At 42.9% G+C, this 24,344-nt stretch overlaps 1 protein-coding gene across 1 annotated transcript; it reads left to right on the top strand.

Annotated features, from left to right (window-relative positions):
• Positions 1–3,300: 3,300 nt before the first annotated feature.
• SH3BP5 (SH3 domain binding protein 5) lies at positions 3,301–23,791 on the top strand. The gene is made up of 6 exons (XM_010166487.2): positions 3,301–3,461; positions 11,653–11,783; positions 15,795–15,837; positions 17,760–17,979; positions 21,377–21,637; positions 22,337–23,791. Exons 1-6 carry the CDS (start codon positions 3,438–3,440, stop codon positions 22,516–22,518), a joined length of 861 nt encoding a protein of 286 aa, XP_010164789.1. The 5' UTR covers positions 3,301–3,437; the 3' UTR covers positions 22,519–23,791.
• Positions 23,792–24,344: the final 553 nt, after the last annotated feature.

Here is a 24,344-nt window from a genome sequence, read left to right on the forward strand (position 1 = left end):
TCATAAAAGTCAACAAGGTTGGTCAAGCATTGCCCCTGGGGTCTGGCTTTACCAGAGTTTTGAAAGCAGTTACTTGCTGGCGTGGTTCTGCCTGCGCTAGGAATGGGTCGCCAGTCTGTTTTCCTGCGCTTGTAGGTTGTTTCTTACGCAGGCAGGCCTGCTCCTGCAGTGGGGCAGCCATGGAGCTGAAGCCTTCACTGGGGCTAGGCTTTGATGGCCTCATTGCCTGGAAGTTGTTGGGACCTGGCTCCCTCTTGTAGGATCTTCCATGAAAATCAGTCCTGCTCTTCCTCCCAACATCCTTAGCACTGTTCTACAGAACTTGGTGCAGGCTCTTACTGGAGTCTTGCGTTTTGTTTTGCTTTTTAAAATCCCATCTCAAACTATTTTTATGGAAAACTTTTGGCCTTTATTTGCATTAGGTCCCTTTACTAGCATAGACCAAACTTACTGGAAGTGGGAAAAAAAAAAAAAAAGGTTGTCAGCAGAGAATATTTTGGGGACTAAAACTCAGGCTTCTTGCTGTGCCCTTTGTTGGAAGCTTCAGTTGAGCCTTGTTTAAAGATCGTTGGATGGCTTTCTTGTGCTTGGTGGGTACAAGGTTTAGGTTAGTTAGTGGCTATATTAAAATATTCTTTAGTCAGGCTTATTCTGAATTTATAAAACATTTTAATACATTTGAAACAGGCAGCTGGTGTCTGGGGTGGTGGTGAGATGTGAAGTGTGGGGTTTTTTCTTAGGCTTTGTAAGAGACTGTATTAATGATGAATTTACACCAGGATGCTGTTCATCTGCTAATATTGGCCCAAAGCTCTGTGCTGCTTTTTGAGATGTGCATGGAAATTAACACTTTAATGCCTTGGCTCTTTACAAAGGCTTTAGGTAGGGTGGTGTGGTGTAAGCCACCTGAAAGCAGCAAAGGGCACGGTTAGATGATTTTCTCTTCTGTGGAAAACACCAGCAGCCACTTCAGAAGGAAGTGCATCAAGGACCTTGGATGAAAGGAAATTACTGCACTGATTGTGATGACTTTGACTTCCCTCCTAGCTAATAGCTGAAGGACCTCTGACACACAACTCCTATTTTTCCATGGTCAGTTTGAGGTGAAATACCTCTCTGTGTGATAGGGGGAAGGAAGCAAGAAGGCTTGCTGCTATTTCAGGATATAGTCAGGGAAACTTAGGTGTGTTTTATTTCCTTTTGAGACTTGTGTTTAAATTAGGAGTCTCTCTCCCCAGTCACAGGGCAGGGAGGGAAAGGTTTTTTCCGTTACCTTTACAAATAACTGTGATGTCTCAAGCGTGAAGATATTTGATGCAGCTGGTGTTGAGGAGGTATAGCCAGCTGTTTGCTGGAGAAATGTACATTATTCTACTTATTTCCCATTTTGTATCAGGCATTTTTAGCCAGTTTCCAAATGACCACCATTTCTTCACACTAAAACCTCTTCATTTATTCCTAAGACATCATCTTCCTCAATTTAGTATTCTGTATGCCAGAGTCCTTTCCTGTTTCAGCCTCAGACTCCTCTGTGTATGTAAAGTTTTATTCATTATTTAACATGTAAAGTTTTATTCATTATTTTATTCTGTCAGTCATGTCTGGTCAAAAATACATTTCCCATAGGTATAGACCTGGTAATTCCTATTTATTTTTAAAAAATCATTGGAGTATAAAAGAAAACTGTCTTCACAGTGCTGAATGCTCAATTAACTGAATGTTAGCTTAGGTTTGAAGGGTGGGGTTTTCATGCAAATCAGCTCAAAAATACTACTTTAAAATAGAAATTTATGGAATATATAATGTAGAAAAGTTCAGGTAAAGATTTTACTTTTGAGCTAAACAAGGTATTTATGAGTCAACCTCAGAAGGGCTCTAGAGCAGTAAAGTGTTGATATAGTTAGACAGCAAATGAACACAAAAGCTTCAGAAATTAAGAATTTCTGATGCAGGAAAACAATGTGAAACCTGCATGTGTTTGAAAGTCTGAAAGTTAACAGTAATTTGTTTACAGATATTCTTTCTCTATTCCTTGTAGAGTCACCTATTTTGAACATTTAAGACTTGTCACTGGTGCTAACATGCAAAAATTGCAGACTGCTGAACTCTGATGACTTTTGTCACCACGGTACCACTGAAACCAGCAGTATGACTGGCATTATTTCTACTTTATTGGCTGCTCTCCCTGTTTGGGCTGAATAGGGATGGTCTTGCTGCTGCATTAGGGACACTGGAGGGCTGACACTCAGCTGTGTGGCTCCAGCCTGTGAGGTGGGATGTGAACATTTTAATTGAGGACTGTTCAGAATGGGATTCAAATATCATGAGAGCCTTGTTAAAAGTTTCAGGAGAGATGAAGGTGGTCTGTAAATGCAGTGTCTTGGAGAATTCTTTTGGGCTCAGAATAACAATGATCACAGCTCATTGATTAGATGGTTTCTAAGCTGTGCTTGCTTTGCTAGGAATGTTGTACCTTGTTTTGGAGGAGCCTTTGCTTTCACAGCAAGAACCATGTAGTTCACCAGAAGACTATTCCCCACTGCTTCCATGCAGACACTTTAAAGTGCTTCCTTCAAGCTCAAACTTTGTGTTATTTTGCTGAAAAGAAGCAGCAGTTTCCAAAGGACATAGCAGGGCCTTTATCTGTGTTTTACATACATTGCAAATTCCCTTGGTTACCTTCATGTCTGTGTACTGGACACTTGCTGCATCAGCTGTATCCCGGTGATAGCAAAGTAGAAGATCCAAAGAACTAGCAGCCACCTTCTCAGAAAACTTATTTATGCTTTATAGCAATGGAATACTTCCAAAATATTTCCTCAGTGTGATTAATGGTGTGTTAGATAAAAATCCACCCTGACTTAAACTCAGAGAGTGCCATTCTCAGTGTATTCTTGACCTGCTACAAGTTTGCTATTACGTTTTATTTTGTTTTTCAGTGATTAAACCTACATCATGAGGTATTTAGCTCTCATCCAAGTGCTTATGTAGGCCATCAGCTGTGGTTTTTTTGAGTATGAACACCATGAGGCAGTTCTTTGTAGGTTGCCTCTTTGGGTGGGAACTGCTGTCTTAGCAGTACTTACTCCAGCGAGGAAATATGTATCCAAGTAAAAGGATGGGAAACAGAAATGCTGGCAGCGAGGAAATATGTATCACTTCCAAGTAAAAGGATGGGAAACAGAAATGCTGGCATGGTGTTTTTAAAGTCCTGGGATTAGTGTGACAGATCTTCTGAATGTGACTCTGAGGGTTCCTTTCTCTGTAATCCCCACTTCTCTTTTTTTTTTTTTTAGGCACAGCTGGAAGCTCAGAGGGCGACTCAGGATTTTCAGAGGGCCACTGAAGTGCTGCGTGCTGCAAAAGAGACCATTTCACTTGCTGAGCAGAGGCTACTGGAAGATGACAAACGTCAGTTTGACTCTGCCTGGCAAGAGATGCTCAACCATGCTACTCAGAGGGTAATACAAACTTGCCCCAGCATCTGTCTTTTTCATATTTTATATTCTTCTGTAGTGTATGAGGCTGTTTCTGAAAGACAAAATTTTTCTATTGGTCCAGATACAGGACATGTAGGAAATGAAGCTACAGAAAATGAGGAAGTCTAAGGTTAAATGATTTGGGCCTTGGGCCGCTACTGGGACAGCTGGAGCTCTCTATCTGGCTGTGCTAGTAGAGAGTGGTGTAACTCTCTAAAGCAAAAAAAAAAATATCATCTATATAATAGGGATAAACAATGTCTTAAAGCATATCTGCATTTGGAGTTATGCTAGAATAATTGCATAGGGACAGCTATTCCTGAATAGATGTGTTATGGAAACTCTTACTCTGGAAAAACAAGGACAAGATCCAATTTTAGTGTAACCTGTTCTCAGTATGAAGTTGAACAAGGCACTTCTCTTTGGAAATGTGTGTTTGAATATAGAATTACTGAAAAATATGTGTTGCATGTTAAGCTTGCACACTGCTCTATCCCGAATTAACTTTCAAATTTAGACAAGGTCTTACCTCCTTTGTAAAGTCTTTTTAAATCTACAGAAGAGATGCACCATCTAACAATAAAAGGCAGTATTCATTTTAGCAGCTGTCAAGAAGAATTGTCCTGTCATTTGCCATGTCTCTCTTTTCCTGTTAAAAAAAAGGCAGAAAGGTTTTTTTAACATGAAAGAAACAAAAATTGAATTATTTTAGCAGCTGTCAAGAAGAATTTTCCTGTCATTTGCCATGTCTCTTTTTTCCTGTTAAAAAAAAGGCAGAAAGCTTTTTTTTAACATGAAAGAAACAAAAATTGAAGTTAAAAACCTTTGTTCTGCCAGAGTTCCCTTAGTATGCCAGTAAAGCTGAGCTTGCTATTCCAAATATGCTAGTGTGCCATACAATGTTCGTATTGTCTTGCTGTCCTCAGTGCAGTAGCTCTGTTCTGTTGCAGAAGCTTCTCAGTTATAAGAAAGCCTCTATTTCAGAGTGAATTGTAAAAACCAGCTGCCTGATGAAGAAATAAGGAACAAAAAGGATGTTGGCTGTGGGTAGGGGAGAGATGGAAAAGCTGGTGTATGTTAAAAAAGAGAAACTAAACTCCAGGCTATTGTGTTATTGTCCCTTTTGTCATTACGTATTTGCAGATCTGGTAAGCTCTCTCTGTTTCGGAAGGGAGCCCCACTTTTGCAGTGTGTGTGTGCCAGGACACCAGCAGCTGTCATTTTCCCTAGTTGTTATCACTGTTAAATATGAGCAAAGTCCAGAAATGCATACACAATTTTTGATTCTCAGAAGAGACAGGTGAGAAAACTGGAAGCCTCTAATGAGTTGCTTGGAGCTCCTGACTGCTAAACTGCTGAGATCTAATGGAGAGTGATAGCAACCATGTATCAGCTGCCTCTCTCTAGTGGTGTAATGAAAATCTGTGTTGAAGTGGGTGAGGAGAGAAATGCTAGCAATTTGGTGAGTTCAAATGGCTTCTTCTTTTCCATGGGTATTTCAGTTGGATCCCTGTGTCTTTTTACAACCCTTAAGTCTTCCTTGACAGTCTACAAGAGGAGTACACCTGAGATGGGCAACCCAGTGATTTAGAGCAGAAGATGGCTGCTGGCAGTGTTTGGTGGAGTCATACTGGTGGTGTTGATACATATCATCACAGAATGCAGAATATCTGCTAGTTGGAGGACTGAGTCAAACCATAATGTCTTGGATGGTTACAGCTGAACAGTAAATAGGATCCTTAGGTTTATTTACTGCAGTTATAAAATCTCCTAGGCACAGACTGGAGTGTATAAAGCAGCTGATGACCCCTTGAATGGAAAGTGTGTTACTCAATTCTTCCTGGTGCTTAAAATAGTCTGGGTAAGCTCAGTTCCAGGAAAGCACCTGTTTGCACCTTTCCAGGGCACAGCAGATTTTGAAAGAGTTACGTGGAAGTTTGTCTTATGATTTTCGTTGGCCATACTGGAGGTCTTAAGGCTAGGGCCAGAGCCAAGAAGTGTGAAAATGCTGTTCGAAATCCTGACTGAACAGACCCAGCATGAGCTTGTTTGGGAGTACTTGACTGAATTTTATAACTTCTTTAGGAGCAGAGTGAATACTTCCTTGGTTTCAGTGCATGCAGTTAGTGAAGTGCTTAGTGTTCAGTGAGGTCAACAGAATAATTGGGGTCTTGAGAAGCAGAAAACATTATCGTCCCATACCAAGCTATGAATGAAGACAGGTTGGAGGATGAGATCTACTAGAACAAAAGTTCTCCATGACTGCCACAATATTGCTGTTAACTCAGACTGTTAACTATTCCTTAAATTAGAAATTACTAATGGGAAAAACTGTTTCTGAGGGTTAAGAAATAGAATTACTCTACTTCCACATGTAAAATAACTCTTGGAGAAAGCTTTTACACTCTAGTTGTTTTGGATTTGCTAGCTTTTTTGCATGTATTTATAAATGACATACTGGGCAGAGAATAATCTTGTACTGGGCCTTGTACACCAATGAATCAAGTGCAGAAAAGCACCTTTGTGCCAAATGTTAGAAGTGGGCTACTAATTCATTTGTTTCTCTATTAATAGAAGTGTCAGGAAAGAGTAAAGTGTTTTCATTTGCTATTCTTAGGCAGAGGTAGCAGGTTGTATTGAATTAATCTGAAATTTGGAACAAAACCCAAGCCCTGCAGCAGCTTGGTGACTGACAAACAATGCAAACAGAGCATAAAGGAAAAGGGTAGGTAAGAGAACAAATTAGGCACTTATTTTTTTTTTTATACAGGCATGTATGGAAATACTGCCAAGTTACTTTTCCACTTGACCCAATGGATATGGACAAAGACTTGGGTTCCAGAGTACCAAAAAGGAAATGCTGTTTGCAGACTTGCACTGGGAGGAAATGGAGTTAAGGGTTGCATGTTGTAATTGCTTTTTGATTTCTTAATAGACTGAAAAGCTATTAACACTGTTTTTAATGTGACAGTCTAATGGGCTACTGTAAACAAGGCTCTTGTAGCCAATGATCTAGAAATCGTATAATTAAACTGATGAGAAATGGGAGAGTTACTGAAATGTTGCTTATCCTGGGTGTGCTGGAAGAATAACAAATGGGAGTTATTTTTGTTCGCGAAGCAGATAGGACCAGTATGAATATGTACAGAGAGTATAGGATGTCACTCAGCAATTTTTTCACCTTACAGTTTGAGCTGTATTTCCCCAGGAAGCTGTGTGCCTAAACAGGAGCTGGATGCCTGCCTGCCTGCCTGTGAAGATGCAGCTAATCCTTGTAAATGTCTGTGCTTTAGCTATATGTTGACCATAACAATGGTCAGTGGTTGACCATAGCAATGATACAATCCTCCTAGTCAGACAGCTGCTTTACCTGCTTCTACTCTTAACTTGATGTGGAATTTTGGGTAAATTCTTGTGTTTTTTTCCTAGGTGTCCATTTCTCCACAGCTTAAGTGTCATTACACTGAGACAAGTGTAATGGCACTTAGGCTGGGATTTAGCTCATCGGTTTCAGGTGTCTATAACATTACTTTTTATGTCCCAGTTACTGGTCTAAGCTTCCATTATAGTCAAAGGAGGTCTGATCAATAAGTTGATGGTGTCTGGAGAGCAATTCATGTGACCAGAGGGGCAAGTTCATTGTAAGATGAATTCTCTGTTGATTATAATGGAAATATAATCACCTAGCTTGCACGTAGACAAGTTTGATGAGCTCTTAAGCTGCCTGGAGAAGAGAAGTACTGTTCACTGTTAGCCATTGTCTTATCAGGTTTTTGGTAACTGCGGTTTTTCTTTAAAACTTGGAGAGAATGTTTTTGGGAAGTGGAAGCATGTTGCCTATCTGCTAGTACCTCGAATGGTAATGCTGCAGTTTGGGGTGCAGAGAGCAGGACTATAAAAGGGGAAAAGCATGGAGAGCTTTGGAGGAATGGAGGAGAGAGATCTTGACATTTAGACTCCTGTTAAAAATCGTTCATAAGTGTGTACCAATGGAAAGTCCTCACAGGTGTGTTACCTCAAGTTTGAGACATGCTGGAGCAGAAAGGAAGATCCTTCATGAATTTCAAGAGAAATTGCTAATTTCTAATTGTCGCTGCAATCTGCAGTCTTAAAAAGGTTCTGCTTTTACAGTCTTGCCTGAGATAAGTTCAGTTGATTAATTCTGGCAAGGAGAAGAAATGTTTTGGCTCTTGATCATCAGACATTTTAAAAAGGAAGGGAAGAGGGAAGAGTGAAGAGGGAGGAGGCATGCTCCCTCTTGGTTTAATTTGGCTTATGAAGCTCCCTTTGATATTACACTGTGAAGTACCATCTGTCAGTGTAAAATGCGTGGGTGCTTTTGTGATGTAGAGAGAAGAAAATACTTCCTGCAGATAGAAATACTTGGAGAAGAAGGGGGGGGGAAGAAAAGGCTGCAAAGAAACAACAAAAATGTCCACATCCTTCCCTGCCCTAATCTTTCTGTCACTTTACCCTGGAAATGAAGGGGTTAAATGCAATCCCTTGTATTGTTGCTTCTCTCCTCTTGGTTTACCGATCTTGCGTTGTCTCTTACCTCTTTTATTTCTAATTCTTAGACGAGACATAGAAGAGACATCAATTTAATTTTTTGAGAAAGAAACAGTTGTCCAGAGTAATTATCTGGCTTAGATAGTCAGCTTTGCTGAATTTCATTGATAATTTTTTTCTTTTGCATCTGTTGTTATTATTGAAGTTTTGCCTGGAGTCCATCTTTAACTTCAGTTCATGCAAATCTTTTTTTGGGGGAACAAAGCTACTTGTACAGACTTACTCACTAAAAATATATATTCTACACCAGCCTTCCTTTCCCAGACATCTGGGTTAGAAATAGAGGGTAGAGAAGGAGAGAAGAGGAATTGATTGATACCTGTATTGAGTTTTTTTTGCTTGCTTTGTTTTCCAATAGTTGTATCTTGTAGTCTGTGCTACCTGGGAGAATGAGTTCTGCCTGGAATAGGTGATCTAGTATTTAAGGACAGGTGTGGGCTACAGAAATGTCCAGTGTATGTGCAGGTATCCTAGTTCACCCACTCTGGATTTTTTTGTGTAAGAGATTGTTCCATGCTCGCCCCAAGGAGGTGCATGGCAGGTACAATATAAGGGGGAGAGAGGTGTCTTGAGCAGTCTTAATTGGAAGAGGTGTCATCCTCACTTTTATCTCTGCCTTTTTCTAAGTGATGCTCTTGCATCTGTGATGGCCTAGGATCATCAAGGCGAGGTTTACTGCTAGAAGCACAGTGACTTTTATTAGACAAAACAGCTTATTCAGAAAGAGTGACCAAAAGCTTGTTTACAAGTCCATGTAAGACTGCTTTTTTCCCCAACCATGTTACTAGGTCTAATAAAAAGTGCTACTTTCCCACACAAGCCTTGTCTGTCTTCTACTAAGGCCTTTTTAAAAAGTGTGTGTGGGGGTTTCGCTAGCTGATCTTCCATTGAACCTCCCAGATGTAGAGGTGGCAGCATGGTTTGCAGTCTGTTTCTGTCCACCTGCCCTGATGGGAAGCTTCTCTATTTAAAGGCTATTTGGCTTTTGTGATCTTTTTGTTTCTTCCTGTCTGAATGAAACTCTTAAATGCATCTTGGCAGGTCTTGGATCTCCATAGAGATACCTCACAGTCTTCCAAGTATTGTTCTCAGCCTAGGACATGCACCTTGAGCCACTGTCCTTGGGGAAGGGGACAGGCTATCTCTGGCCTCTCTGCAGACTTGTGTGGGTAACGAGAGTGCGATGACAGAATGCCCATAGGAAAAAAAGGGAGTAGGGGGAGATGGTTTTCCTTACCTTGGTGATTTCTCAAAAGGATGAAGTATAGAAGCTTTTTTTTTTTTCTTTTTTTTTCTTTTTTTTTTTTCTGAAAAGGGTAATGAATGTGGGTGTATATGACTGGCAGCAAATTTCATAATTTTTTAGATATTTTATTATTATCTGTCATCCTCCAATCCCAATTCTGCAGGGTTCAGCATTTCTATGATGTTTGCTATGAAAGATGTGAAAAATCAACATGATGCTGGACACCTAACCTGCTTTACAACCCTAGTGCTGGTAGCACTTATGTGGTTGATCCCATATATCAAAGTCAATGCTAATTTTGCCCCAAGAATGAGTGCAGGGGATTGATATTTAATTGAGCATTGGCAAATTCCAGCCACTCCATTATTTTGTAGCTTCCAGCGTTTTTAAATTGCAGTTTCCTTGCCACACTACAAAGGTGAACCAGCTTCTATGTAGTCTTTGGAGACTGCATTTTAATTTAAGACAGTTTCACAGTAAAACCAGCCTTGTCTGATATTTCACCAGGGAAAGTCATTGCATCAGCCTAGCTTTTGAGCAGCTGTTCGAGATAAGAGGCTGCAGCTTGTTTTCAGGATGCAGGAGAGAGCCTGCTATGAATCTGATATATATTTTTTTTAACCTTTATTCAAAAGTGGATGACTTATTTGTATATAAAACAGTTGAAGGGTGTTGGAGTTGAGCATATTATTTTATGTCTAATCAGGAGAGGCTTTGGAAACCTTTCTCATAGTTTAAAGTTCTGTAGCAACTTCTTTGTTTAATAATAAGTGGTAAGTGCAGATGACCAGAACGTGGCTTCTGGTTATGGCAGCAAGAGCTTTGAGTTGACACTGATGCAGTTTGGCTTTGGTGTGTGGCAGTCTCATGCTTTCATTTAAGCATCAGAAAAGACAACATGCCAGTTTTCCTGAGCAGAGTGGCAGTCCAAGCAAGTGAAAGTTGACCATGCTCTTTTCTCTGCTCAGTTCAGCCTGAGGGCTAGGACACTTTAAAGAAATTGGAGCTTTGTGGGTGAGGTTATTTAAAATCAAGATACCTTGAATATTCTCTTTCTGGATCTGAGAGTGCAGATGCACATTCTGGTGGTGGGAGCCAATTGGAGCAAATTTCCTTGAAGCTGTGGAATAGTTGGTTTCACAGCTGAGACATTTGAAAATCCAGTACTGGAGAAAATAGTCCTGCCAGTTTTTGTATGGATACCTTCATAGCTGCAAGAGTGGGAGCCTGAAAACTGCCTGCTTTCTCCCCATTGCCAGACCAATGGAGAGGTGTCACCGCTTTTCTTTCTTAAACAAATCAATTACCTCTCTGTCTGAATCTTGACTGATAGTGCATTAAAGAAAACAAATTTTCTGACTTACACCTCCAACATCTTGAATTTGCAAAATAAAAGTACCCTGGATAGAATTACAGGCTAAGTGTGACTATGGGATGGTGGCAGAGCAGCCAATGGAGGGACATTTACTTTTATTGTTGCATTTGTAGACTCCTAACTGCTGTACAATGCCACTGCATTGAGTGTTTATAAAGCTTTGAAGAAATGATTGTTTGAAGAATTTGACAGCTTGTGTGCAGGCAGCAGCCTGGCTCCTGGCTATGGAGATGGGCTGGTGTGCTGGGCCTGGGACTGCTGTACATTAAGCATCTATCTGCCTGCCTGGATGGCAAGCTAGTCATCAGCATAGCTTCCCCTGTCTGTGTAATAGGGATATCAGCTCAGGGCTTGAACCTCTCTGCATTTTCCACGTTGAAACCGTGGTTTGAGGCTGGTCAGCTGTTTTAAGAGAAAAGCCAGCTTCCTGGCCTTTTGCAAGCAGGCAGCCGTTAGACGCTGTTTTCTGGTGACTGGTGATTTAGGCTGAACTGCATTTCAGTCCTCCCACTGCTGCAGTTGGTTTTCAGCCCTTTCCAGAGTGCTGGGACTGCAGCTGGCGGCTGAGCAGCCTGCTGGCTCTCTGCTGGGAAAGGGAGGCTCTTGAGAGAGAAGCAGGAAGGGACAGAAATAACACTGGTGAATGTAACTGGGTGACTTCTGCTAGCGTTGCTCCATTCCTGAATATCTAACCAGGTTGAAAAATGGATGATCTCAAAATGTGAGGCTCTTCTGAACTTCCCATAAGAGATATGTAGGAAGCTGCAACACCTGTGTTATAATTAACGTGGTGTTGCAAATCTGACATATTGCTGCTCCTTTCAGGGAAGACTTTTAAGTAAGTTCATTGAAAGTAATTTTTTCTATACCCTCGCTTTCCTGACATGAGCTGATTGGAGAGATTAAACAAATACCATTAATTAAAATGACAATAAATGGATCATTGTGTCTTGCAACTCAACCTGTTTTTTCCCCTCTTGAAGGTCATGGAGGCAGAACAGACCAAAACAAGAAGTGAGTTGGTTCACAAGGAAACCGCAGCCAAGTACAATGCTGCCATGGGAAGGATGAAACAACTGGAGAAGAAGCTGAAAAGAGCCATCAATAAATCAAAGTATGTTGTACGTTTGGAGATAAGTTTAGTGGTGACAACTGTTTGAGGGAAATACCGATTCTGTGAGGTTTTTCAAACTGGTGAAAGTGTGTTGGCCTCTGTACCTCTCCTTTTTGGCTCCTGTCTGCATGCACCAGCCTTACAGCACAATTGATACTGATGTTTGTCCTTGCATTTGTTGTCCTTCTAATTGTCTTTTTAAAGCACTTGACTTGGTAAACTGGTGAACTAAATGGGATAAGAAACCTTTTCTGGGCGTATTCTTAGTCTTGTTCTAGTGCATTGAACCCATTAGTGATGTGTGGACTTGAGAAACAAGCTCATGGGATTCATATAGATGTTGCCTACAGAGCTGCAGAGCTCTATGTGTGGATGCTTTGCAGCTTAGAATTGTTTGCAGTTTAGTTCTTATTTTTAGTTAGGAGAGCAACAAAGCAAGTGACAGAAACTTGAAAGGTGTGAGATGGCATCAGAGTAGCATGCTGTATCCATCAGATTTGTTACTTCCCAATGCTGCTTTAGCAAAGCTGAGCGAGAGCTGTTCTTGGAGAAGGAAATGTGCTTCAGAGAGCATAGCTAAGCAGCCAGCGTCGTCAATAAATGTGTCTGCATTGGATACGCAGTTTTGGTTGGTTGTGGAGAAATGAAACTGCTTTTTGCTCAGATCCTGTTTAAAATTTTGGCCCTGTTTACAACCAAATCTTAACCCTCTTCATATTTCACAGTTGTTTTCTTTATATTTCCAGACTGTAGCTTGTCTAAACAATCTGCTTGCTGTATTTAGCTTTTAATCCCTCATCTAAAAATTACTTTTTGGTGAAATCAGTCAACTAAAAATCTATTTTGATTGGTGTTTGCTCAATTCAAGAAAGGATTAGCGCTTCTCAAGGAAGGTTCAAACATGTTTGCTAAAACAATGTAGCAGTGTGGATTGGTAGAATGAGCTACATGCTGTTTGTCTAGCACTGCACAGGGACTGTGAAAAACATCACCAGATCACTAAATGACAGATTCCTCTGGATAAGAGCAATATCTGAGAAGGGGTTTGGCTGCTAGGAGTTCCTTCCTTACAATAAGATTTAAAATAAAGATCCTGATAAGTTGTCAGTGGGGTCCTACATACCTGTTTATAACAATGATGGTGCTGAGCCCAATGCCCCAGCTGCTTCTCATGTGATTTGCCTTCTGAATCTCCATTTCCTTGCTGAAACTACCCTCGGGGAGGTGTTGTCCTGTGTCATTCTCTTCAGGACAAGCTGGTTTTCACTTGTGTGTGGAAGGATCCCAACATACTCCTTTTTATCTCATGGCAGGGCTAACTGCAGCATAAACCACTTAGGGTGTTTTGGAGATCCTGTAATAAGGGGTGTACAGAAACACCAATTCTAACGTAGTATTAAAGTGGGAGATAACTGATGCCACAACACACTTATCGTGGGTGTATTTGAAATCATTCTACTTGGATGTTGGAACGGTCAGTTGTCTCTCAGCATTGTAACTTTCATGTAAAGGAAAACTGAAACTGAGCTGAAAACATCAGTGCTGTCACACGGCTACATAAAACTGGGAAATGAGGCTGCTGAATTTGTGGGTGCTTGTATTGTAGGGTGTAACTGGCTACTAACTGCTTTTCAGGAAGGATTTAACACCAGCAGCTGTTCTGCCCTTCTCTCTGGGTGGTTCAGGCAGGTTGGCTGTAATGCCTGAGCCTTTGAAGGCTGAAGGAGTTGCTCTTTCCCATGCAAAAAGTGATTTGCATTTGCTCCTCACTTCTGTCTGGATTAAGATGCTTAAAGCATTACTATTTGAAGCTAAAACTGGGACAGCCTGGAGGAAAATCTTTTAGATGATTTGCCATGTAAAGTTGATGAGTGGATGAGTATTGGATTGTTTTGTTTTGGTTTTCCTTTTAATTTTGTTTCTGGGTGCTTACTTGCTTGTAAGCTATGAATGTGCATACAGCTGCATGTTCTTAACAGGTGCCAGATCTGGCTCAGTGCATCTGAGCTGCAGGATAATGAACTCTCCTGTGTTAGCTGGTTTTTTTAAGTCACTTTCTGCTCCGGTGACTTGGGTGAAGTGCTTTTCACTCTTCCTATCATCTACTTAAAAAGCACTTTGCTCGACTATGCAATGTCATGGACTTAGATAACTGATGATGTAGGACACTGATTGCATCAGTGGACGATTCAGCAGCCCTGCTGTGTTATGTACCAGGTCTGAATAGTTACAGAGTCGTGAATCTAAGAGAGTGAAGTGGCCTGAGATGATGTGAGTCCCTGCCCTGCCGGTGCATTGCTTTCTGCTGGCATCAGATGCCCAGCTGTGTGTTAGCAGTGGGTGAGAAAGAGTGCTTATGTTTGAGCTCCTATACGTCAGGCTGTTGGTATCCTTTTTCTGGCTTAGGTGGCATCCTTCTTGTCTATTACCTGTAAACGTGCCTGCTCATATGTGCATGTGGATGTATTTGTGTATATACACATGTGTATGCACACACACACATATTATTTTTTTCACACCACACAAATGCACACATGCTTGTTTGCTGATAGAAAGGGGACTTTTCCCCCAGGCTTGTGGAAGCTGGTGAGAAGTTAGGATTCAAGCCTGGCTGTTCCCTCCCAGGGAACTCCTTACTAGGGTAAGGAAGGGAGAGAATCAAGTCACTTGAGGTGAGTAGGTTTCACTGTTTTCCCTGCACAACACCATTTTGTCAGTGTCTCTGCCCTCCCATTGCTTTGGGGCACGGCTGTAGGAGTCCTTTACCTGTTGGATGCAGACTCCCAACTGTGATGTTTTACCATGCCTGGCAGGTCCATCTGTGTAGACTTTGGCAGGGTTATATCCCAGCGAGGGAAGGCAGAGGTGCAGTTTGACTAGATCAGTGTCACTGGAAATATTGCAGACTTGGCTGCGTGCTCCTGGTGATGGTAGAGAGAGTTAATTAAAAACAGGGAAGCTGCGAAATGACTTTGTCTCAGGGAAATGCGATTCTGTTATTTTGTGTATGACTGTGTAGTGAATTCAATCCTTCAAAGCATATAGGTTCAGAAAGCCACAGTTGTACACACCTGAGTTACGGTGCACAGTGAAAAATGTAGCTGCAGTAGGACTCGTAGCTCAGAAGAAGTTTGCTGTCAGGGTAGAAATACAGCAAGTGTAGTTAATGTTCTGTTTCATATAAAACCATATCTAGTTGTTTATCTCTCCCATACTTTCCAGGAATACTTCTGAGAGGTGAAGGGGGTAGTGAGCCCTGCAAAAAAAATCAGGGCTTTTTTTGCTGTCCAGTTTTACATCAGATGATATTGGCTTGTGGGCTTCAAAGCTTCAAAGCTGGAATGTGGTTTCTTAGGCTTTGTACTACACCTCTTGTGCCCCTGTCCTCCTGCAACCTTATAAGCAAGGTTTGTTGTCTGTAGTGGGAAACAGACTGGGCGTGACACTGTCCTCCGTGTCCGAGCAAACTGTTGGAGAGCTGTGCAGTGGGAGGGAAGCGCCTGGTGGGCCACTGGTGGGAAGTGCTGGGCCCTTGCCTGTGGTGCTCTGACCTCCCTTTATTCCCTCTCCTTCACTGAAAAAACTAAAAACTGCCCCTCCACCCCCATGTCTTAGCATGGGGAGGTCTGAGGTTCCCCTTCTGTGGGGAAATTACATGTGCTGTGAGCTCAAAAGTTAGATGGATACAGAGAGGATGCCTACTCCTGAAGCTGGACATTGCATTTAAGTATCTTGCAGAATCTAGGCCTGAAGGAATTATGCTGTCAACTCCAAAAACTGGAATTTTGCAATTTGTATTTAGGTCAAAAGGCCCACGAGAAATAGATGTATTAGAGGGGAAAAGAGAGACCTTGCCAATGCAAGTAGATGTTCTATCATCTAGATAGTATCTTGGGATGACAGTGAAACACAAAATAGCTATGCTAATACTACAAAGAGAGCAACTCCCACTCCAGTACTCTTGTGTTTTGTCCCAGTGTTTGTAAACAATTGTTCTTTGTTTTTCCACAGACCTTATTTTGAACTCAAGGCAAAGTACTATGTCCAACTAGAGGTATGTATATAATTCAGATCCATGTGAAACTCCGTACTGCTTACAGTAAATACTGAAATTACATCTAAAGTGCTCTGATAACTATATTGTGTTTCTGTACAAAAACAATTCAATTCAAAACCTCTTGAGCAATTTGCTAAGCACATTTTAAAGAAAAAAGACTGAGAGAGAGACTTTGTTTCCTAGTGTGAAATAAGTGTTCAAACCCTGCTGCTTACTGCCAGAAACAAATACAGTTTGACCATCTTTACTTCTTGTAGTTTGAAGTCTTTGGGTTTGGTTGGTTTGGTTGTTTTTTTTTTTTTCTTGTGTTTTAGGCATCAGACTGTTTAAGTGTGCTTTTCTGTTCACTGGTTGGGTCAATTAACAGAACAAGTAAACTGCTTGTAGCACCCAAACATCAAGCAAATGTAAATGTCGTGAGATTTTGGGTTTGGCTGGATAGGCTGGCAGGGGTTTTTTTGGCATCTCTGTGCTGCGCTCTGTGTGGTGCAATGGTGTCTAGCCAGTGCTTGGGCACATCGCATGCCTTGCAGAGAACAGTGGCCCTGGGATGGGCATGGCAGTTGTGCATGGGATGGTAATCCCTGCTGTTACAGCCCTTAGCCTTGGAGCTGCTGGGTGGGAGAACAAAGTCACACTAAAAGTTCAAATGCAAAAATTGCTCTCATTCTATTAGAGTGACTTCTGCTGCACGTGGCCCCCAAAAACTGGGAGCCTGGCTCCTCTGAGTTGAAGGGAAGTGGCTTTTGCTGTAGGTGTGCGGAATCTGCACAGGGTCAAAGTGGAGCGCGTTGCCTTGCACTGTTGGCTGTAGGTGCAGGAAAGCTCCAGTGTGGTGCTAAGTCAGCAGGAGCTTAGCTAGAAGATTCCCATTCCTTGCTGGGATGCCAGGTATGTCCCACACCTTTTCTGTGAGCCTTTGAGCCTTTCCCTGGGCTGCCTGAGATGCAACAAGCCTCAAAGACTCTGGCATGCACTTTTTACTTGCCAGGATCCAGGCTTGGGCTGCCCTCTGCTCCTCTGTCTTGCCAGCCTGCACAGCCATGGTCAATGGCTGCTGCTGCATGGAGCTGAACCCTTGCCCATCGTGGACTGGGTGCCAGTCCAATAATCCCTTCTGGCTGGAGGCATATTTTGAGAAATCCCCTTTTTTCCATAGGCAAAGGCCCACTGTTTGGGGGCCTATCGCTTTTCCATGACAGCTGCTCAGTGCCTTCCTGAAGGAAAGTGATTGTGTAAAAATATAATGCAAAAGACAGCACAGATTGCTTTTAATGTACAATATAAAACAGAGCTACAGATACACAAGCAGTGTTTTACCTTTGGGAGACAGGATGTACAATACTTTTGCCCTTGCTGTAGAGTGGGGTTTGTCCCTGGGGACACAGAAACTGCTGTATTACAGCTGTCAGGGTTTGAGGCTTGCTGCTTTTTGGTCTGCAGGTTTAGTGACCAAGAAGTGATGAGTTTAGTGCTCAGAGGAGAGTGAGGCTTAGCCCCTTTAGGGATGACTCACAGCCATGCTGTGCCCTGCAGGCAGGGGCTGCCAGCAAACCCTTAGGGGTGGTTGTGGGCTAAGCAGGGACGTGCTGTTGAGAGCTGCATTCATGTTAACGAGAGATCCTGCATGTTAACAGGGTGACCCCTGCTCTGTGCTTTCTCAGGGGCTGTTACTACACTCCAGAGGCAGGTCCAGCCCCTGGCTCCCCTGGCTTGCCTTGCTGCTGTTTCCTTCACAAGTGCCAGTGCTCATGCTGGGGTGCTCACTCTTGAATTACAAACTCTCCCATCACCTAGATACCAACCCTGGTTTATGCTGGCTGGCCTGTGCAGAGCCGTCACGTGGACACAGAACACAGAACTGCATGCTGTGCATCGTTCGTAATGAGAGCACATCTAATACCTGTCTTCCTTGTTAGCAACTGAAGAAGACAGTGGATGACCTGCAAGCAAAACTGTCTCTGGCAAAAGGAGAGTATAAGACTGCCTTGAAAAACCTGGAGATGATCTCAGATGAGATTCATGAGAGGAGACGGTCCACTGCCATGGGGCCTCGAGGATGTGGCGTGGGTGCTGAAGGGAGCAATACCTCTGTGGAAGACCTGTCAGCGAGTAAACCGGAGTCAGACACCATCTCCAGTGAGTACAGAGTGCTCCTGTGCATGGTAATATCCCATGGGCATCATAAGAAATGCTGAGACAAAGGTTGCTGTACATATTCTGCAGTTTGAAATTTTCTGGGACTGTGGCTGACCTGTTATGCTTCTTGTTCTTACCAGAGTTGATCATATTCTTTAATAGCCAGTTTTCAAGGGGAAGAGATATGAGTTGAAGTGTATCAGCTGTTCCCTTAGCATCACTGGGGTTTTTTTCTGTACAGTGCTGTATGAAAGGAACAAAACTACTTCACTTCAAAGCATGCATCTAATTTTTAAGCCGGTGATACTGCTGTTGGTGTCTTGCCTGGGGTGGTTGCAGGCTGTTGCAGATCATTCAGCCAGGTTGCTGAGGCGGCAATGCTGTTTGGAAACTGACCTTTGGGATCAAGCGCTTGTCTTGCAGTGCTGGCCTGTGGCAGAGGGACCTAAGTTGTGGCTGCAGTAGAACTGAAAGGCATGACCAGGGGTCCTCAAACTATGGCCTGTGGGCCGGATACGGCCCCCCAGGGTCCTTAATGTGGCCCACCAGTATTTACAGAGCTCCCTGCCTGCCCCCCCTCGCTGGGAGGGGGAAACCAAACAGCCGCTGGGACTGGGCTGGAACCAGCGCCTCGTCCTTGACCTGCTCCCTGCGGCGGGCGAGAGTCCGAATGAAACATCTGAAATCTCCAGTCAGACCCAGACTGACTGATGAACACTGGCATCACTTGCTACGACCAGCAGTGACAAATATGGAACCCAACACTGACCATCTCATTAGCCAAAAGCAGGCCCATAGTTCACATTGAAATATTATTTGTTTTTGTTGATTACAATTGTTCTTCATTTTAAATATTGCATTCTTTTTCCTGTTTTTTGTGCACTACTACAAATAAAATATGTGCAGTGTGCATAGGAATTCAGTCATTTTTTCTAAACTATAGTCCTGCCCCCGACAGTGTCTGAGGGACAGTGAACCGGCCCCCTGTTTAAAAAGTTTGAAGACCCCCGGGCATGACGCTCACACAGGAGTGTAAGGATAAGCTCCTTTGCACTGCAGGGTCTTTTGCCAATCTGATTTCAGCAGAGCATGTGTGCTGTGAACAAGGGAAGCGAAGAAGCAGCAATATGCTAATGTAGTGTACTGAGAGGCTCTGTATGAGAGACATTTCTCTTGAGTGACAGCAGCAAACACGAAGCAAGCACCAAGCCTAGGTACCCTGTGCTTCCTGGTGGCACATGGGGACCTTGGGTTGCAAAGACTGTAACTGTCTGGTGTATTGTGAGTTTGCTTTTATCCTGGCTCTGGGTGAAATTGGATAAATGGACACTGCATGTGCCCTACTTTTTCCTTCCTCCTGGACACTTTCTCCCCTTCTTGATGTAGAAAGCCTGTTTTTGCTGCCCAGTCCCACAAATCCCAGTTTAATTTGTATTTCGGCTCCATTTATGCAGGGAAAAGCCTAGGTAAGGATTGCAGGAATTCATAATTCAATAATCCCAGTGCCCAAAGGCTGAACGTGCATGTCCCTCGTCGATGCTGGTGTGTATGGGCGCTGGGGCCTTTTAAGTCCATGGTACAGCCTGTCTGTGCCCTGCGCTGGCCTCAGTCCTCTGCAGAGGCCGGAGTGCACATGATGTGCAGGACCTCTCTCACCCAGTACTGGGCCACTGGGACCTGAGTTGCCACAGCAACCAATTGTGGTGTCTGGGACAGCTGATGCAATGGGCTTTTGGTATGGCTGCATATCTTCTGCCAACCTGAATCCTGAGGTTGAGCGTTTCCAAGTTAGGCAGGGATTGGCAGTTTGGATACCCACAAGTCCCCCTTCTTTGTGCAGAAGGCCTCCCAAGAGCCTTAGGTATAACTGAGATGAGGGTTTTCTTGTGCTGAAGGAGTTCGGGGGCCTGGTATATAGGAGCAGAAAGAACCAAGAGCAGCCAGTTACTAGCCCTCCTGGCTACTGCAGGCAAGGACTGGCAGCACAGGCTCATCTTTCTCTTTGAATTTCACCGTCTGATTTAGGTGGAAGGACTCCAGGTTGCATCTGCTGCCAACGCAGAACTGGGTTATGACAGGGTAGGAGTGCCAGACATAATAACCAAAATAGCCTTGACAGGTTAAGCTCTCATGTGTTGTAATGAGTGTGTGTGTGTGTGTGTGTGTGGAGTTTCACCAAGGGCCTTCTACATCTTGATTTCTGTCTGCTGGAGTCAAATAAAACACCTCATAATCAGCAAGAGTTTCTTGGCCCTAGCAAATGCTCCTATGTGGTGTGGTAAGTTTAGATGGTGATAAGTAAACTACAGTTTAAGTTGTGTTTGTTGTAGACTGGTGTCAGTGCTTCTTGCCAAGCAGAGGACTCTGCAATTGGAAACATCTTTTTTGACCAACCTTTTTTTGCTTTCACCCCCTGTAAAATTATCTGTATTGCTCACCATATATTGATAAACACAGCAACTGAGAAGAAAGACCACTCTGTAGTCTTGGATTTCACATCATTAAAAACAAAATCCAAACTGCAACTATTTCTGAGCACAAAGTGCCCTGGAAGGGGCTCAGGAAGATGGATAATGCTGTTATCCATTTTATGTTTGAAGTCTTCATTTTATGTTTGAAGGTTCATAAGTCCTCATCCCACAATGAGCCAAGATTGAAAAATGTCAGATTTTAGCAAAATCTACATCCCTGTTGCACAAAATTGAACCTTCTTTAATGATTCCTCCTCCTGTTGTTAGCAAGGAGACTGCAGCTCAATCTAGCCAGACAGTTTGGAATTGATTTTCTTTAATTAGAATTAAGATCTGAGCAAACATGAGCAGGGAAAATAATGTAGGTTGGGTGGGGCTTTTAAAAATTTGGTCTTGCTTGGTGTTCCTCATCCCAAAAGAGATCTTGGGAGTTCATGCTGATTTTAACTGGAAAAGTGGAAAGATAAGGTGGAAGCAATCTATATCTGGAGCTGTGTCTTTCTAATTAATGCCTTAAATAACCTGTGCTGGGATCACAACAGTGCTGGCTGAGGAGGGCACAGGGGACTAGGCCCTGGCTGAAGTTACATACCGAAGACCACAAGTGAACAAGGCCAACTGGGCAAGGGGGCAGCAGGGAAAACCCATGAGTATCTTGGCAAAAGGAGCAGTAAGTAGTGTAGAGCTGGTCTTGCATGGCATGGCTGGCAGGTGTGCTGTTCCTCAAAGTGGAATTGGACCTTCATGATCCACATATGAAATGCAGGGTTAAGGTTCTGCAAAAAGGGCAGAGCATGAGAAGAGGCAGCCCGTGGGTTAGCTGTGCATCTGTGTGCAGAAGATGCAAACCTGAGAAACTGCTGTTTCCTGGGAAGGTGCGGGAGAGGGGTAGGTTTGCTAACTGGAATATTCTTTGAACATTGCAGTGGCTTCAGAAGTGTTTGAGGATGACAACGGCAGCAGCTTCGTATCCGAAGAAGATTCAGAAACTCAGTCGGTGTCCAGCTTCAGCTCTGGTCCTACGAGCCCCTGTGAGGTGCCCACTCAGTTTCCTCCCGCGACGCGACCTGGAAGCCTGGATCTGCCCAGCCCTGTGTCCCTCTCCGAGTTTGGGATGAACTTTCCTGTCCTTGGCCCTCGAAGTGAATGCAGTGGGGCATCCTCCCCTGAGTGTGAAGCTGAAAGAGGTACGCACAGCTGGATACGCCCTGGGCCGATGTTGTTCAGCTTTATAAAAGGAGCAGGAAAACCTTCTCAGCTCCACTAGGCATGTCGCCAGCTCACTGAGCTTTGACCCGCTGGCTGCTTCCTTGGGGGAGGCAGTTCCTGAAGGCCTTGCATCCCACAGTTAGCCATGACATCCAAAATGTTTTGATTTTTCTTCTTCTGGCTGGGAGGGTTCCCCAGTTCTGTCTTAGTGGAGAGGTTTGAGTTTTCTCACAAAATAAGTGATCAGTGGGATTCTGATGACACGTTTACTTTACGGAAAATCTTTAGGGTTTTATTTTATTTAAATTATTTATTTATTTGTTTAAATTACTGTCCTGCTTGCTGAAAATCTTGCTTTCCAGGGGAAAAAAAAAATAAAAAATAAAAAAAATGAAGTAAGGTGTCAGAGGAACCTCTTGCAGGCTCTGCCAGCCCTTGCTGATAGACTAGAGGATTACCACCACTCTTGTGTATTCCAGCCTAAGGCTGTTCACAGTGTAATTTGCTGATGCAGTGCACAAGATGAGAGCAGCTTGGAAGCTTTCATTAAAGCATCTTGCTCCTGCTCCTACTTTTTTGGTGCGCTTTGGCAAAGGAAGCTGCAGAGGCGCTCGCTTAGAGCTTAAGTTGCAGAATGAAATCTGGGTTTAACATCTAGTTTACTCTTTTCTTTGCAGGGGATAGGGCAGAAGGGGCTGAGAACAAGACAAACGACAGAGTGAACAAGAATAGGAGCAGCAACAGGAGCAGCTCCACTGAGGGGCTGGCTTTGGATAACCGAATGAAGCAGCTCTCCCTTCAGTGCATGAAAATCAAAGAGGGAATATGCGCAGGCAGAAAAGCTGCCCAGATTGGCTGAGTCCTTGTGCCCTGCCCTGCCCTGATTAATGGGAGTATAAATATTTATACATGAACTTCTAAGTGTTTGAAGAACATCGTGCCAATAATATATGCCAAATCTTAACTGTTTACTCTAAGAATTTAAAACTGCACTAAGAAGTCTAATTGATGTGGAGGGCTGAAGTTTTTATTCAGTAAATCCTTTGTAGGCCGGACAAGTTATCAAATGTTTAAGCTGTGCTCATATTTCACAGACTTTGTCAATTGTTTTGTAGCAGCCTGGCTGAAGCAATAACTAATAATGTTCCCGTGTAAATTCATGCCCACAGGGGTCTGAAATTCAAGCCAGACATTTGCAGAGAGTGGTTTGGCTTCAGTTTTGTAGAATGAAATGCTCTTTAGATACAGTGGATCTCTTGAGTATAAGTGGCATATTCTTTAAACATCTTTATTTGTCTGTATTATGCTGAAACTGTAGAAATATTTTGTATACAGGAAAACTGTTGCATGTGTGGGGTGTGAAAGCCTTCGCTCTTCCCTTGGTGCTCACCGAAAGGATAAGATGAGTCATGCCTGTAAAAACTGGTGTTAAGAGACAGACAGACAGAAAGGGGATGCTAACACTTGGCAGTGGTAGGCTCTTTCTAGCCACCTTCCAGAATCTGCGTTGGACTCTGAGGGTGATTCCAGTGACCAAAAAGAGTTGATTGGCCCCTTGCCCTTCCCCTCTTCTGAGAAGTGAAGTATTATTTTTCAGCACTTTAAGTGTTTTTTTTGCTTGAAAATGGGAGTCATAGATGTGTTCAAGACAGTTATGATAAGGGATTCGTCCTTGAAATATGCATGAAGAAAAGGAATTGACATGTGTAGATTGACAGTGTGTTCTTAAGCTTCTCCATAGGTTGTACTGTGTGGGGTTTTATAACTGTTAAAGGGACTTGGGATTTCAATATGCCCTAGAGAAATGGTTTAAGAAAACTAGAAAGGGCACGGGCATGTTTTGCCAGCAGCTGTTAGGCAGTAGTAGTGTCTGGTAATTATGCTAATGAGTGGTAGTAAAAATCCTAGGACTCTTCAGTTTTGCTGACTAAGCATTTCTGAAAGCACCATTTTATCTGAGATGTCAGTTTATATTGTTAATTTTGATGGGAATTTTAGTATGGCCCCCAAAGTATTTTCTATTCCATGTTTGCAGTCCTGTTGTTATTTTGTCCCTGCCACAGCTTGTGTATTTATTCTCAAAGTTAACATAAAATTCTTCACACTACAGTAAACATTTTTTGTTTTCCACATTTCATTTGGAGTCTGTGCAAGCTAAGTCTGTCTCAAGTGCTAAGAACCGAATCTTCTCCTGCAGCAAGTTTAGTCTTTAAATACTGACTCCAGTCGAAGATTGCATCCTGGTGTCACTTGGGTATTAGAATCCTCTGCAGTACGTGGACAACTGTTAACCTCCTTCCAGCTTCCTGAATCCCTGCATCTGTGATTCACTTTTTATTCTCAACTACATGATACTAGAGCTTTAAACAAGTTCTCCAAAATCCCTTACTCCGCAGAAAAGAGGAAGGTATTCTGTGACCTAACACTTCGGTACTTAATGCTGCTGAAATTTGCTGTAAGGCAGAGGTATTTGTGGCTGAATATGTATTTTTGTAGATCTGCCAGTCAACCCCTATTACATTTTCCTGGGTTGTGTGGGTGGTTTTTTGGTGGTGTTTGGTGTGTTTGTGGTGTCGTGTTGGGTTTTTACCTCTCTTGCTATCAAATTTCCTCTCATCTTGCCAGTTCTGACTGGAAACCCAAACTCCTTGCACTTGGGCAATGAATTAATTTTATGTTCAGCAG

This window comes from Antrostomus carolinensis, unplaced genomic scaffold (genome assembly GCF_000700745.2).
Source record: "Antrostomus carolinensis isolate BGI_N321 unplaced genomic scaffold, ASM70074v2 scaffold27564, whole genome shotgun sequence".
Lineage (NCBI taxonomy): Eukaryota > Metazoa > Chordata > Aves > Caprimulgiformes > Caprimulgidae > Antrostomus > Antrostomus carolinensis.

Excerpts from the sequence above, each read along its gene's own strand:
- SH3BP5 (XM_010166487.2), top strand. The coding sequence starts at position 3,438 with ATGCTCAACCATGCTACTCAGAGG. Across the intron at positions 3,462-11,652 it reads TCAACCATGCTACTCAGAGG|GTCATGGAGGCAGAACAGAC; the intron begins GTAATACAAACT and ends CCCCTCTTGAAG. Across the intron at positions 17,980-21,376 it reads GGAGTCAGACACCATCTCCA|TGGCTTCAGAAGTGTTTGAG; the intron begins GTGAGTACAGAG and ends TGAACATTGCAG.